The sequence below is a fragment of the Rousettus aegyptiacus genome, unplaced genomic scaffold (genome assembly GCF_014176215.1).
Source record: "Rousettus aegyptiacus isolate mRouAeg1 unplaced genomic scaffold, mRouAeg1.p scaffold_m13_p_2, whole genome shotgun sequence".
NCBI classification, from domain to species: Eukaryota; Metazoa; Chordata; class Mammalia; order Chiroptera; family Pteropodidae; genus Rousettus; species Rousettus aegyptiacus.
In genome coordinates, this window is record NW_023416295.1 from 99,055,768 (window position 1) to 99,070,034 (window position 14,267).

General features: G+C 41.0%; 1 protein-coding gene across 1 annotated transcript in view; it reads right to left on the minus strand.

Moving 5' to 3' along the window:
• Window positions 1-645: 645 nt before the first annotated feature.
• The window catches only part of MRPL42 (mitochondrial ribosomal protein L42), a 56,207-nt gene continuing 42,585 nt past the window's right edge, over window positions 646-14,267 (minus strand). Inside the window, exon 6 of the mRNA XM_036236730.1 lies at window positions 646-3,947. Coding sequence (XP_036092623.1) covers window positions 3,938-3,947 — 10 coding nt within the window. The 3' untranslated portion in view covers window positions 646-3,937. The remainder of the gene's footprint in view (window positions 3,948-14,267) is intronic.

Below are 14,267 nucleotides of genomic sequence, written 5' to 3' on the forward strand. Positions count from 1 at the left end.
CATGACCTCTCAGCCTCCTGCTATTTCAATAGATCAGTTCACATCCCATGGGAACTTCCACCAACACATCCAACCCTCTGCTAAATGCTACCTTATAAACAATGCTGTTGTGCCCTTTTCAGATTCTCTTTAACAGGCAGGTGTGGCCATTCCATGGCTGCTGTGAGCGTTGCCTGCTACAGCCACACCCTTCTCTGGAAAATTGCCCTTAATCCGTGGGAGCCACCTTTCCCAGAAGAGTCTGGGAGATTATTCTATCCCCAGGGGCAGCCCATAGCCAGTGGCTAGCTGATACAGGGTACAAAAGCCTATCTCCCTTGCCTCAAGTCGGAACAACTTTATGGTACCGTGCAGTGTTTTCTGACAGCAAATATGTGATTTTTCCTGAAAACAATCGTTTCTCCAACACCAATTGGGTGTCCAACAATTCAATTCGAATACTATCTGGAGTTAGCTAGCGTCAGATCCCACAAGTTAAAGAGCTTAGTCCCACAATACTCTCCCCACTTCAGATGTCAGCCTCAAATGGGATCCCCAAGTGGCCCACACTTCCACCTGACCAACTACAAATTCAAGAGTTCCCATGAAGCACCCCCCGTCTCAGGTTCGAGAATTCACTGGAACGACACATAGGACTCCGGAAAGTGCTCTAATTACTATTATAGTTTATTATAAAGGATACAAATGAACAACCAGATGAAGATATACACAGGGCAAGATCTGGGAGGGTCCCAAGTGCAGGAATTTCTGTTCTTGTGGAGTCAGGACGCACCACCCTCGCAGCACATGCAGGTATTCACCAACCCAGAAGTTCCCTGAATCCTGGCCTTTAGGGGTTTTATGGAAGTTTCATTACACAGGCACAACTGATTGAATCCCTGGCCATTGGTGATTGACCTCAAATTCCAGTCTCTCTGCTCTCCCTGGAGGTTGGAGAGCGGGGCTGAAAGTTCTAACCCTCTTATCCTATGATTGGTTTTTCTGGTAACCGGCCCTGATCCCGAAGCTATCTAGGGCCGCCTACAGGGTTTGGAGAGTGCTGTGCCAGGATTCAGGAACAAAGACCAAATACTTATTTTTTATTATACCGCAGGCACCAGTCATTCTTCATAGCTCCTCATGGGATAGGGCTGGGCTGCACCCACCTCTTTGCTAATTTCTCCCTGCCCTGTCACTCATATCTTCTGAGATTTCACCCAGAGCTCTCTCAACGAATCACTGGCATACAGCCCTCTGCTGACTCTGCTTCCTGGGAGTACAACTGAAAACACACCTGTAGCTCTCTACTCCCCACAGGTGTTTGTGTGTCTCATGTGACTCCTTTGGGAGTACCTTGAGACTTAATCCTTATCTAATTTATCTTTGCCTTCCTGTAACACCTGCATAATGCCTTGCACATATTGTCAGTAAATCTCATGGAATTTCATATTTTGAAATTATTGCGTGGCTGGGGAGGATTGCTAAATAACTGATGTATTTTTTTCTAATGTCTATTCTTTACTCCCACCACCAAAACTTGGCCCATGAACAGTTCTATTCTTCACCCTGAAGATGAGGGCAAAAGACTTCAAGAAACTGCTCAACAGGCCATTTCTGCCTGGAAAGAAAGCTGGTCAGTGTGTACAGTATTTCTGTTCTTTTCAACTTCTCTGTAAGCAAGTTAAACAGTCCCTAAGAGTAAATAAATGTGGCAAAGATAAAACAAATATTTTTTCCAATTGGATTGGTTCATTTCTTGTGAGTTCAAATGAGGGAGAATCAGAATGTTTTGATTAAATCACCTGTTGCCATGAAATGATATGCTTGTGTATAAACTGGCTGTTGTATTTCTTGTCTTTATCTACGAAAGTGAGGATTCTTGGTATTGTTGAGAGGACTGCTCTGAATAGGCAAATTGCAAGGTTCCTTAACTTAATGTTCTTACTGTTACAAAATGTAAAAGTACTGAATCAAAAGCAAAGGCGAGTACAACCCTGCAGTAATTGTGGAGTAGAGAAAAAAGAGCAGATGGGCTCTCTCTGCACCCCTTTCAGGAGCCTTTTTCTACAGTGTGTTTCTGATAACTAATTCTTCCACTTTCTTTGCCTATATAACATATGCATCACACCCAGGTGTTACCATAATTTGATTTCCTGATAAAGGAAAGTTGGTCTTGTGAATCCCATGGTTTGTTCTAGCCTAAAATTAGGTCTTCATGATCACATCAGATGTTACCAAATTCATGGTGTTGGTTGTTTAGTTATTAGTCATCCAGAGTGACGGTGACCCCATACTACTAGTAATGGTGACAACAAATGGCATTTATTGGGTGTATCAGGCATTGTTCTAGTACTTTATACGTATTAATTGATTAACCACCCCCCCATCCTAACTCCATGAGGTAGGTAACTTTAATATCCCCATTTTACACATGAAAAAACTGAGTCTTGTAAATGTTAAATAACTTGCCCAAGCATAAAAGTTCTAAGTGACAGAGCTGAATTTGACCCCACATAGTCTGGGTCAAGACCTAAAGTTACTTATCACTACAGATACTGCCCAGCAGTATTAGTCATAATAGCAACTGTTAACATTTATTGAGCCTTACCTATAAGCCAGCAATGATTCTTAGTAATACGTATTAACATCATTAGTCTTCATAAAAATGTCCTCAGGTAGATATTTATTTATCATCCTTGTTTTACTGAGGTACAAAGAAGTTAAGTAACTTGCCCATGATTAACCAGCTGGTGAGTAAAGAAACCAGATTTCAAGTCTGTTTGGAGTGCCTTCAGAGGCAGCACTCTCCAGCTTGTCTACCCTTGCTCACAGGTGCTACGAGCTTTGACTTTGTGGAACAGGTGCATGCTGCTATCAACAATGCTTTGTTAAGTAAGTTCTGCCTCCCCTTGGAAAATATCCAGGGAGTTATGGAACAACAGGTCCCAGAGATCTAGTCTTCACTATACATCTGTTCTGGCCTATTTGTCTGCTTGCCTGCATTTCCCCCCTTGTTTGGGTAAGAACATTCTAGTTTTCTGTTTGGGAATGAATTAGTTTTCTATTGTTGTCATAATAAATTATCATAAAATGAGTAGTTTAAAACAAATTTGTTTAAATTCTGTGTGACACCCTATGGCATTGACAGTGACTCAGTTTCCAGCTTGGAAGAGCTGAACTAGTTCAGACAACATGTGGCAACTTTGAGGGAGACAAAGGCATCTAGGCATGAGGTGTTTGTCAACATAAGGAGACAGATCACGCTGTGTATGGAAGAACTGAATCACACCCCAGATCTGAGCTTCAAAAGAGATGTGGTGTGTGAAGATGAAGGCACCTTTTGCTTATCTTCGGATAATATTGCAACACTACAGAAGTTGCTATGGTAGCTGAAAATGCTAAAATCACAAAATGAAGCTGTGTGTGAGGGCCTGCATGCTCACATCGGAGAGCTCTGGGACAGGTTGCAAATACTAACAAAAGAGAGACAAGCTGTGGCCCTGGTTGCAGCTGGTTTGAAGGCCAAGGTCAAGAAAGTGCTGCAACTAAAAGTGGATTCTTTGGAAGAATTGAAAATGAAAAACATGAAGAAAGTAGTTGACGCAATACGTGTGGAGCTGGCTCAGTACTAGGACCAGTGTTTTCATAGTCAGAAGCAGAGACAGGCTTTCGCTCCATACTATGATGAGGAGTACGCAGCAAATCTACTCCAGCTCTACGACGCTGAGGTCATGCGTTTAAGAAACTACTACGACGTTCACAAAGAGCTCTTTGAAGGTGTCCAGAAGTGGGAAGGAAGCTGGAAGCTTTTCTTAGTGCTTAAGAGAAAGCCTTCAGATCCAATTTGATTTACAAATCATGGTGGAAATCTTCTAAAAGAAGAAAAGCGATGTGCCAGGTTCCATTTTGATATTGCCTTTCTCTTTCATGGTGAAAACAACTACATAAAAATGTCATTTTACGAATTTCTGCAAAAAAAAAGAAAAGAAAAGAAAATTTAAGCTAATTACACGAGTTCCCAGTAGTTAAGATTTCATTCCATATTCTACCTATATTCCTTCATAGAATGTGTACAGAAGCACGGGGCCTTACACTCAGAAGGGCCCTACATTTGATTTAATGCTCTGCTGTCACTGTGTTGAAGTTCTCAATAATTTTTTAATAAGGGGCTATACATTTTCATTTTGCACTGTTCTCTGAAAATTATGTAGCCAAGCCTGCCTACACATGCTAAATTTATGGTCCAAAATGGTGACAATTAATATTCAGAATGGTAACTCTCTGAGACCTCTAGCTTCTAGAATGATTCAAAATTCAATTACAGGGACTATATTCTTTAATTCATTCAGTCTGTTTATTGGGTGCTGTTATAATTCTAGGTTTTAGAGATAAAACTATGAACTAACCAGCCCTGCCCTAATCGAGTTTACATTACACCATACTTCATGTTACCTTCCCACTGAACTTTCACGTATAGCTATTAAGGGGAAATAAGATAAAGACATGCGAGGGAAGGGAAAAAAATGGTGCAGATGATAGGGGCTCTGTTCATCCCTCTGACGACCAAATCAAAGTTGTGATGGAAACAAGCAGCAAGCAGCAAGCAAAAATTGCCTGGGATCTAGATGAATAAGCCATACAACAAGGGAGAAATCCAAGTAAGCACTCTGCAACAGCAGAAGGTACAACGAGGTGAGAACGCGGGGCTGCCTGGTCTCCAGCAGCTATGGCAGTGGCTGCAGCAGCAACAGACTCTTCTTAAAGGGGCCAGGTCCTCAAGCGGATTTTCGCAATGAAGAACCTGCTTGCTCCGAGCACTAATGTTGTTTGGGCTGCGTGCAGCGGGCACCAGAGACTTACAGGGAGTGAGACATTGTAGGAATGAGACATTGTTGGAGTGAGGGACAAGGCAAGACTTGCTCTGTACAGGAGTGCTGGGGTACCCATTGTTCCCTGTTGAGCCCTCCCCCCTTCCAGTACCCGAACACAGCACCACTATAGCTGATAACTCATCAAACTGGATAAAAGAAGTCACTCTGCCTAGAGAATTCTCTGAAATTCCACCTCCCCCACCTCATGGGCCCACCCAAACCACATCCGGTTGTATCCTTAGCCAGTCAGGTACTCCTTGCTGAGCAGCACCTAGACTCACACTGAAGGCAGCTGGCCTCAGTTTCTGGTGTGGCCTTTTGAGCCAACTATAAGCACAGCATCTGTGGGTTGCCTGCTGAATCTTAACAGGTGGCCCTGGAGGGGCATAGGCTGGGGCTAAATTAGGCCTGCAGCTGAACCCCTCTCAGGATTGTGCCATTGGACACCTACTACACAAAGCCACACTAATAAGACCGGGAGATTTAGGAGCTTAGCTTAGTACATAGAAACAGACACAGAAAGGCAGCCAAAATGGGAAGACAAAGAAGCAGAAACCATATGAGAGAACAGAACACAGATCCGGATGTAATGGAATCAAGTAATCTCACAGAGTTCAAAACACTGGTTATAAAGATGCTCAATGAACTTTTGGAAAATGTAGATAAATTCAGTGAGAACTTGAACAAAGAGATGAAAAACATGAAAATGAAAATTATAAAAGGGGACCAGTCAGAAATGAAGAACACATTATCTGAGATGAAAAGTATATTTAATGGAATAAACAAAGTGAATCAAGAAAATGATCAAATGACCTATCCAGAGGGTGGTAGAACCAAGGACACTCAATGGCAAGAAAAAAGATGCCAAGACTATAAAAATAATTTAAGGAGCATATGAGACATTATTAAAGGTCAAAATATCCATCTGATCAGCATATCTGGAGGAAAACGAGATGTCGAACAGCTGTTTGAAGAAATAATGATGGAAAACTTCCCTAATCTGGGAAGGAAATGGACATAAAACCACAGGAAGTTCAGAGAATCCCAAAAACCAGGGATGCAAAGAGACCCGCACCAGGACACATCATAATTAAAATGCCAAAGGTTAAACACAAAGAATATTAAAAGCATCACGAGAAAAACAGATAGTCACCTACAAGAGAACACCCATAAGACTGGCAGCTGATTTCTCAAAAGAAACTATGCAGGACAGAAGAGCTTGGCACAAAATATTCAATGTGATGAAGACCCAGGATCTACAATCAAGAATAATTTATCCAGCAAAGCTATCATTTAGAGTCAAAAGACAGATAAAGAGCTTCCCACACAAAAATAAGCTAAAAGAATTTATCACCACCAAGCTAGGATTACAGGAAATACTGGAGAGACTTCCTTAAGAAGAAAAAACAGATATCAAAAACAGGAATAAAGAATGGCAACAACTACATTCCTATCAATAAGTACCTTTAAAAAAGAATTATCTGATCCAACCAAAAGATTGAGCAGCTAAAAGGACAAGAAAACAACATCCCTACATATGAAAAGGAAGGGGATAGAAAAAGATATTGCTTTGATGGACATAGAAGGTATTTAAGTCAGACAGAGAAAGATAAACACTATATGATTTCACTTACATGCAGAAGCTATGGAATAAAAAGAACTAATCAAAAACAGACTCAAAAATAAAGTGGACAATTTGGTGATGGATAGAGGGGAGAGGAGGTTTGAGGGCTGGGAGAATGGGGTGAAGGGTTAAAGAAGTACAGATTAGTAGCTGATGGATGGTCACGAGGATGGGGAGCACAGCATAGGGAATGCAGTTAGCATTAATACATTGGCTAGGTGGAGGATTGGGAGGGAGGGAGAAGCAATTGGGGGGATCATTTTATGAACTCTATAGATGTCTAACCAATGTACTGTATACTTGGAACTAATTGAAATAAATAATTTTAAAAAAAGAGTAAAGGGAAATTTTTCCTATAGTTCCTAGCTATTAAAAAAAAAAAAGATAAAGACACACATAAAAGAGTGTGCCATAGATAATGTATGTAGGGGGCCACATGTGAATCCCAGTGGTTAGCAGAAACTCCATTTATCTCAATCTCTTCCTCTCAAGGAAGAGAATCAGAATGCAAGTAAGAGTTATACTATTGGAGAGCTCATCTTAAAACCCACTGTGCTTTGTAAAGATAAATCTTTAACAACTTTGCTACTTTGGATATTAATCCAGTCTCTAAAGTGGCAAAAAGACAGATCCATTTTAGAAAGGTTTTCAACCACAAAGAATGAAGTGAAAGAGCAAACGAAGTTTCTGGTTAACATTCCCAGAGGCTGTACAAATATCGTGAGAAACGTCACCCTGTGACAGTTTCAGCTGAATACCAGACCTGCCCTTCAGAGATCTGCTTACTACCAGGGTGCTCAGAGAAGTGGGAAGATGTCAAATTGCTGATCTGCTTGAAATATCAAAACAGGTGTATTTCATACTGAAGCAGCAGAGATCCTGACCTGGGGGAAAAACAGCCCTTTTTTGCATTTGATTGCTTTGCAGAAATTCAGGCCCTTAAGTCCAATACCCTCACCCCACAACCCCACCCAAAACCAGACTCGCTGCTTCCAGCAAGCCCAGCTAGAATAAACATGTTAAGAACACTCACATACGACTCCCCAAGACAGATGGCACCACAAGTTCTATCAAAACTCTTCCCTCCAGGCACTCAAGACTGTAGTAGTTCTCAGACTTTGTTCTGCATCAGAATTGCCTGAAGGGCTTGCTACACATAGATTTAAGAACTCCATCCTAGAGTTTTGATTCAGTAAGTCTTGAGTGGGTCCCCAAAATGTGCTTTTCTAGTAAGTTCCCAGGTGCTCGATGCTGCCAGGGCAGGTACCAGCCTTTAAGAACTGCTTTAGGGCATTCCCTTGAGCCCTGGAAGGCCGCGTGAGCAGCAGTCTTCTGGCAGAGAATGTTCCCAAACAGACTCTAACTCTCTTTGGCTTCTAAACATCCCCATCTCAACTTTCCTCAATATCCATTTATTTTCAACTCCTTTCAATAATCCTCCTGCCCTACACTCCACTGAAAGTATTCTTGCCGAAGTTAAATTGATAAAACTGCTGCCAAACTTAATAGACAGGAAATATCATTGTATCTCACCAGTTATGTCATAACTTAGCATGAACTCACCATCATTCCTCCCACACTCTTCGTCTTGTGTCTGAGCCTGCCAAACTGCATGTGTTCCCCTCCTCCTGGTAGTAGTATTGCTCTTATATGCAGCAACTGCCCCTCCCTGCTCAATGTAGTTCAGATGTGATTTCCAATCCAACCCTCCCGACACCTTGAGTTTAGACTTCTGACCTCCACAGCTGTGAGAAAACAAAGTTCTGATGTTTTAAGCCACTAGCATATTATAATTTATTACAGCAGCCACAGAAAACTAATAATCCTGCTTCCATCCTAATGGTGGGGGAGCAGGGAGGATGGTGGGGGCAGGGAGAGAGCAGTAAATAGGATATCTTGTGTTGGCTGGAAAATTACTGCTTGGCTATCGCCCATGGGAACATAACATCCTGACGATAAGCTTTCTGCTTCTGTGCCCCCATTTGCACAACCAACCTCTGGGTTGACAGTAAATAGAAGAAAAATAGACTTTTGTGTTCAGACAGAATGAAGAATGGGGTTTAGGGCTTAAAAACCCTGTACCTCTATATTTTGGGGCTGCTTCATTTGGGGTCTGCGTACCCCTGGCAGACCCAGCTGGCTGAATAAAGAGTGTGTTTCCTATAACTCACTGATTTCTGGTGACCTGTGTGTCTATCAGGGGCTGGTGGCTACAACTTTTTAAAACATTTTTTTACCATAAAAATAAAATAATGTGATGTTTTAACTTGCTTTTTAAAATTTAACAATATGTCTGAATATTTCCACGTCATTGAGTACTCCTCAAAAACATTATTTTGAACGGCAGGGTAGCATTTTACACAGTCATTCATTCAAGCCTTGATCGTTGGGAGTGATTTCCCACTTAGTACGACTATAAACAATGTAACAATAAATACCTTTGAAGAAAATTTAATTCTTTTTCTAAATTCAAGATTATTTCCCTAAGGCAAATTCCTGAAATGTTATTTTTATACATATTCTCAAATTGCTCTTCATTTCATTTTACACACCACCACCCCACTCTCCCAGCAGTGTGGAGGATTACACATATCACCAATCTTTGCAAACTCTGTATTATTGTTGTTGTTGTTGTTGTTGTTTGTTTACTAACATGATATGTGGAAAATATCTTATTGTCATTTACATTTGCATTTATTTGGTTACTAATTATATTGCCCTTTCTTCATAGGCATATTAGTCAAATGTCTTTCTGCTTCTTAGATATTTCTACTTGGATCTCCCACAGGCACCTCCAATTAGATACACATAAAAGTTTACTCATCTTCTTCCCCTTGTAAATCTTCTCCTCTTCCAATGTCCCATGCCTTGGACAATGGTACCAGTAGTCATCCAGTTTCCCAAGCCAGAAACCTTGGAAGCTTCCTTAATTGTTCACCTTCACCTTCCATACTTAAGATGTACCAATTGAACTTCCTAAATATCTTTCAACTGGTTCGCTTCTGTTTCTCCACTCTTTCCAGCTATTATCATGTCTGCTTAGATGACTTTTCCAGAGCCAGCTGGTCTCCCTGCTGATCCCCTCTGCACAGTGCAGTCAGAGGGGTCTTTCCAAAACACGAATCTGATATTGCTCTTTTGCTTCATGCCCTTCAGTGGCTCCTATTTCTAGCTGGTCTAGAGGTCTAAGTGTCTTAACATGCTATATGGGACCTGCATAATTAACCTCTGCTACTTATCCAGTCCAGTTCCTTCCTAGCCCTGTGTCTTCACCTGCTTCCCCTTTTCTCTCACTTCATGGCGTGGCAAACTCTTACTCATCCTGTGAAGTCCACCTTAAACATCACCTTCCATGTGATGTTTTTCCTAACTCTCCATTCAGCCATTGAGATGTTCCCCGTATTCCCATGGTGTTTTGCTTATGTGCTGGCTGGAAAATTACTGCTTGGCTATCACCCATGGGAACACAGGCTATCTATCGCCCATAGGAACATAGGCTATCACCCAAAGGAACATAACATTCTGACAATAAGTTTTCCGCTTCTGTACCCACGCTTGCATAACCAACCTGTGGGTTGACAGTTAGTAAATAGAAGAAAAATAGACTTTTATGTTCAGACAGAATGAAGAATGGGGTTTAGGGCTTAAAAACCCTGTACCTCTACATTTCGGGGCTGCTTCATTTGGGGTCTGCGTACCCCTGGCAGACCCAGCTGGCTGAATAAAGAGTGTGTTTCCTATAACTCACTGATTTCTGGTGGTCCATGTGTCTTTCGCGGGCTATCGGCTATGGCAATCTGACCTAAGATTTAAAAAGCAGGAAATCTCAAAGCTTCCTCAGGGCAGGTCTGGTTGCTTGAAAAATAGTCCAGTCACCAGCCTATCCAGTATGAAGGTAGTTACCATATGCACAGATACTTAGCTCACTGAAATAGAATTATCTGTTTCAGCAGCCCTGTTTTATTTAGTACCTTTAAGTTATAGGCTATTCTCTCTTTGGTAGACAAAGGATAGACTTTCTTTGTATAATAAACTAAGAAAAATGTTTAGTTTCACTGAAGAGTTCCTTTCCCAGAAAGCTTAAAATTAATTTCCTTTGTAATTTCCTGTAATAAGTGCTGACAGCAAATTTCCTTACCAGCTTTTGTAATCCCAATGACATCACAGAACCTCCATCACTGTAGAAAATTGTTCTTCTAGATGGCTATGATGACGTCAATTGCTACGAGAGGAGAAAAAAAGAAACAACAGGAAATTCTGTGTTCAGCTATTAACTGATAAATGAAGGAAGAGCTGGTTTTCAAAATAAGTTCCCTTAACTAGGCAGCATTCTCAATTACTTGGCTCTATTTATTTGCATGACTTCATTTGTAATACAAGTACATAGTCAGAAAATTGGGGAGTACAGATCAGAGCTCCTTATTTTGAGGGGTCCCCAGGTCACATTGTCTTGTGCCAGGCATGAGCAGAGGGGTTTAAAAAAAAAAAAGACCCAGGCATAAGGCCAGGACATGATTTTTTAAGAAGACAGGACAGGAAAGAAATTTTTAAAAGAAAAGAAGAGAAAAGAAATACAGATGGTCAATAAACATTTGGGATGAGCAACCTCAATAACTGTATTAGGATTCTGCAGGGAAACAATACCAACAGGATGTGTAGATACAGAGAGATGGAGCTTTATTTTAAGGAATTGGCTCAAGCCACTGTGGAGGCGGGCAAGTCCAAATACGTAGAGGATGCCAGAGGCCGGACACCCGGAAAAAAGTTGACCTCAGTCTTTTCTCGTAAGGCCTTTAACTGATTGGATGAGGCCCACCCACATTATGGAGGGCAATCTGTTTTACTCAAAATGTACTGATTTAAATATTAATCTCATCTAAAAAGTACCTTCACAGCAGCATCTAGACTTGTGATTGACCAAAAATTGAGCACAATAGCCAAGCCATGCTGACATACATAAAATTAACTATCACACTAATTTTTAGAAAGCAAATGTAATTGACAATAAGCTATTCTTTACCCAGCAGGTATGCGGAGATTGAAAAGAACCACACTCGGTTTCGTTGAAAGATAACGGAATATTCATATACCATTGGTGGGGACACAAACCAAAAAAACCTTTTTTGTAGGGCAGTTTGGCAGTATCAAAATGTCAAATGTGCATACGCTTTGACCCCACAATTCCAATCCTAGGAGCTCACACTAAGGAGATTCAGACAAGTACAAAATGATGGGGTTATGTGGGTGCTCCAGGAATGTCATATATAATAACGAAAATTGGAAGCAGCTTCAATGTCCATCAGTTGGGACCAGGTTAAGTAAATTATAGTACAGGCATACCTCAGAGATACAGTGGGCTTGGTTCCAGACCACCACTATAAGGCGAATATCACAATAAAGGAAGTTGTAATCTTTTTGCTGATGGAGGGTCTTGCCTTCAATTTGTAAAAAACACACCTGTGAAGTGCCATAAAGGCAAATACAATAAAATGAGGCATGCTTATACATCTATACAATGGAATACACCCTGGACTTTAGAAAGAGCAAGAATAGTCTATATTCCTACACATGAAATGATCTTTACAGTATCATGTTGTGAAAAAAGCAGGGTTCAGAACATTACGTAGAATTTGATCTCATTTATGTACAAATGAATAAATAAATTGATATATTTCCTAGAAAGGACATTTATCAAAATCTTAATTGTGGGTATCTCTGGGTGGTAGAATTTTGGGTTATTTTTGTAACATTTATTGAGGGCTTATTATGTCTCGGGCATTCTTTTAAGTACTTTACATGGATTTAATTCATTCAATAATCTGTATTGTCTGCATTTTTTACAAAAACAAAAGCATGTATCATTTTCCCCAAAAAACTATGAAGCAGTTTTTTAAAATACTATTTCTGTTCTCATACATGAGTAGCCCTTATTTCCTAAACCCCCACAACACTGAGTTTTAAATTGCTCTATGCAGATCCCACCTAGCATTATTACTGGGACTCTCCCCATTTGGCCAAAATGTTGGAGCTCTTCCATTGCTGCTGGAGTGTTTTGTTTGTTCTTGTGGCCCCTTTCTTGTTATGGACTGAGTGAATGAGTAATGTGTTCCCTTTTAACCCAAATTCTTACTCCTAACCCTCTCCTTCTAGTGTATTTAATTTGCATCCTTTTGTTTCCAAATGTGTTCTTATAAAATATGCATTGTTTGATAAGCTTGTATTTTTAATTTACCTAAATGGTTTGATTGTATACCTCATTCGGAGGTTCCCTCTGTGCCCTCCACTTCCACCCATCCAGTGCCAACACCCATTTAATGCTCTCACCGTTTCTTCCATTGCTGCCTCGGGATTCCTAAGGCAGTAAGAGTGTCCTCCATCAACCCTTTATCGACCACTCACTCCCAATCCTGTGCCTTGCCCCAGTACTTAAGGTTCATCAGACTACCCAAAAGGCAAGCTTGAGTTCTTTTTTTCCCATATGTGTAGCTCTCTTTACTGAGAACCGTGGTACAAGCTCCCCATTTGCCAGCTGGAAGGAACTGCAAAGCTACCAATGAGTGCCCAGTCAAGAACATTCCTTGCAGAACCCAAATTAAGGTACCTGGACAAGGCACTATCTTCTAACTCTCTCACCTCCAAGTAACTCCTCTGCCTTCCTAAGTCACTTTCTTTTCTCCACTGGGTTGAATCTGCCTTGCTTCCCAGTTAGTGCTAATGCTTACTAACATCTGGAAGCCTGATCTTTTGTATTTTCCAGAAAACCTAACATGTCCTTCGTCATCTTCCAGCCTGAGCGCTCAACATTTGCAAGAAGAGTAGGAATGTGTGTGATGAGTCCCCACTGTGACCTTCTATAGTTTCTGCCTTCTACTCATCCCATTGGCTGCCTTCAATTTTAGTCTGATTTAATCTATAAGAAAATGCTAGGGCCCAGTGGGGCATGGGCAGAGTGAGGTTTATCTTGAAGTTAATGAAAGTTGAGTTTCAAGGTCCCTAACTGGTAAAGACCTTAGAAAGGGTCCTGGCAATGTGTTCACAAGACCACATGTTTTTGTTAAATTTGCAAAATTAAGACATTATAACCATGATCAATTAAGCCCTCACGTCAGAGAGCTTTGGAAAGGATTTGGATCTGGCTAAAGGAAAACTGGCTTGGAGGTACACATGGTGGGGTTTAGCAGATGTATTTATGTGTTTCTTAAGCACTTTTGTGTCTTCTTGCTATAGTATTTTTATCCTCAGATTGTATTTTTTACTTAAAGAGGGTTCCACAAAATTAAAACGTTTCTCTCCACCGCGCAAAGCTGGATTATCCTACACAATGAAGTACTGTGTAATTTGCTTCAGAACCAATGCGTCCCTAGGGCCGACTTTGGACCTTGATAGCTCTGTCCTGATCTTAGTTTTGAAACACTCCTGTTATTGATAGACCCCCTAATTTCCACGTATCAAGTGCAGCCATTGGCTCAGTATGATTGTCTTTCTGTACCTCTCCCCACCATCCCCCTACACACACACACACACACACACACACACTCCTATATTTGCTTCCATTGAATTTTCTATTTAAGCATCAGAAGCTGGAGTGCAGATTGGCAAGAGGCCAGGTTTTAAAAATGAGCTCAAGTGTACCAGGCAAACACTTTCAAGAATGCCCACAGCTGCCAGTCTTAACTTTAGAGGGCAAGAGTAGAAATCAGACTTACATGGCAGGCGCTCTATCTGGCTATTTAACGAGGCGGAAATCTTTTCAATGCTTCATCTAACAGAACAGTAAAAGGACAAAGTTCCTT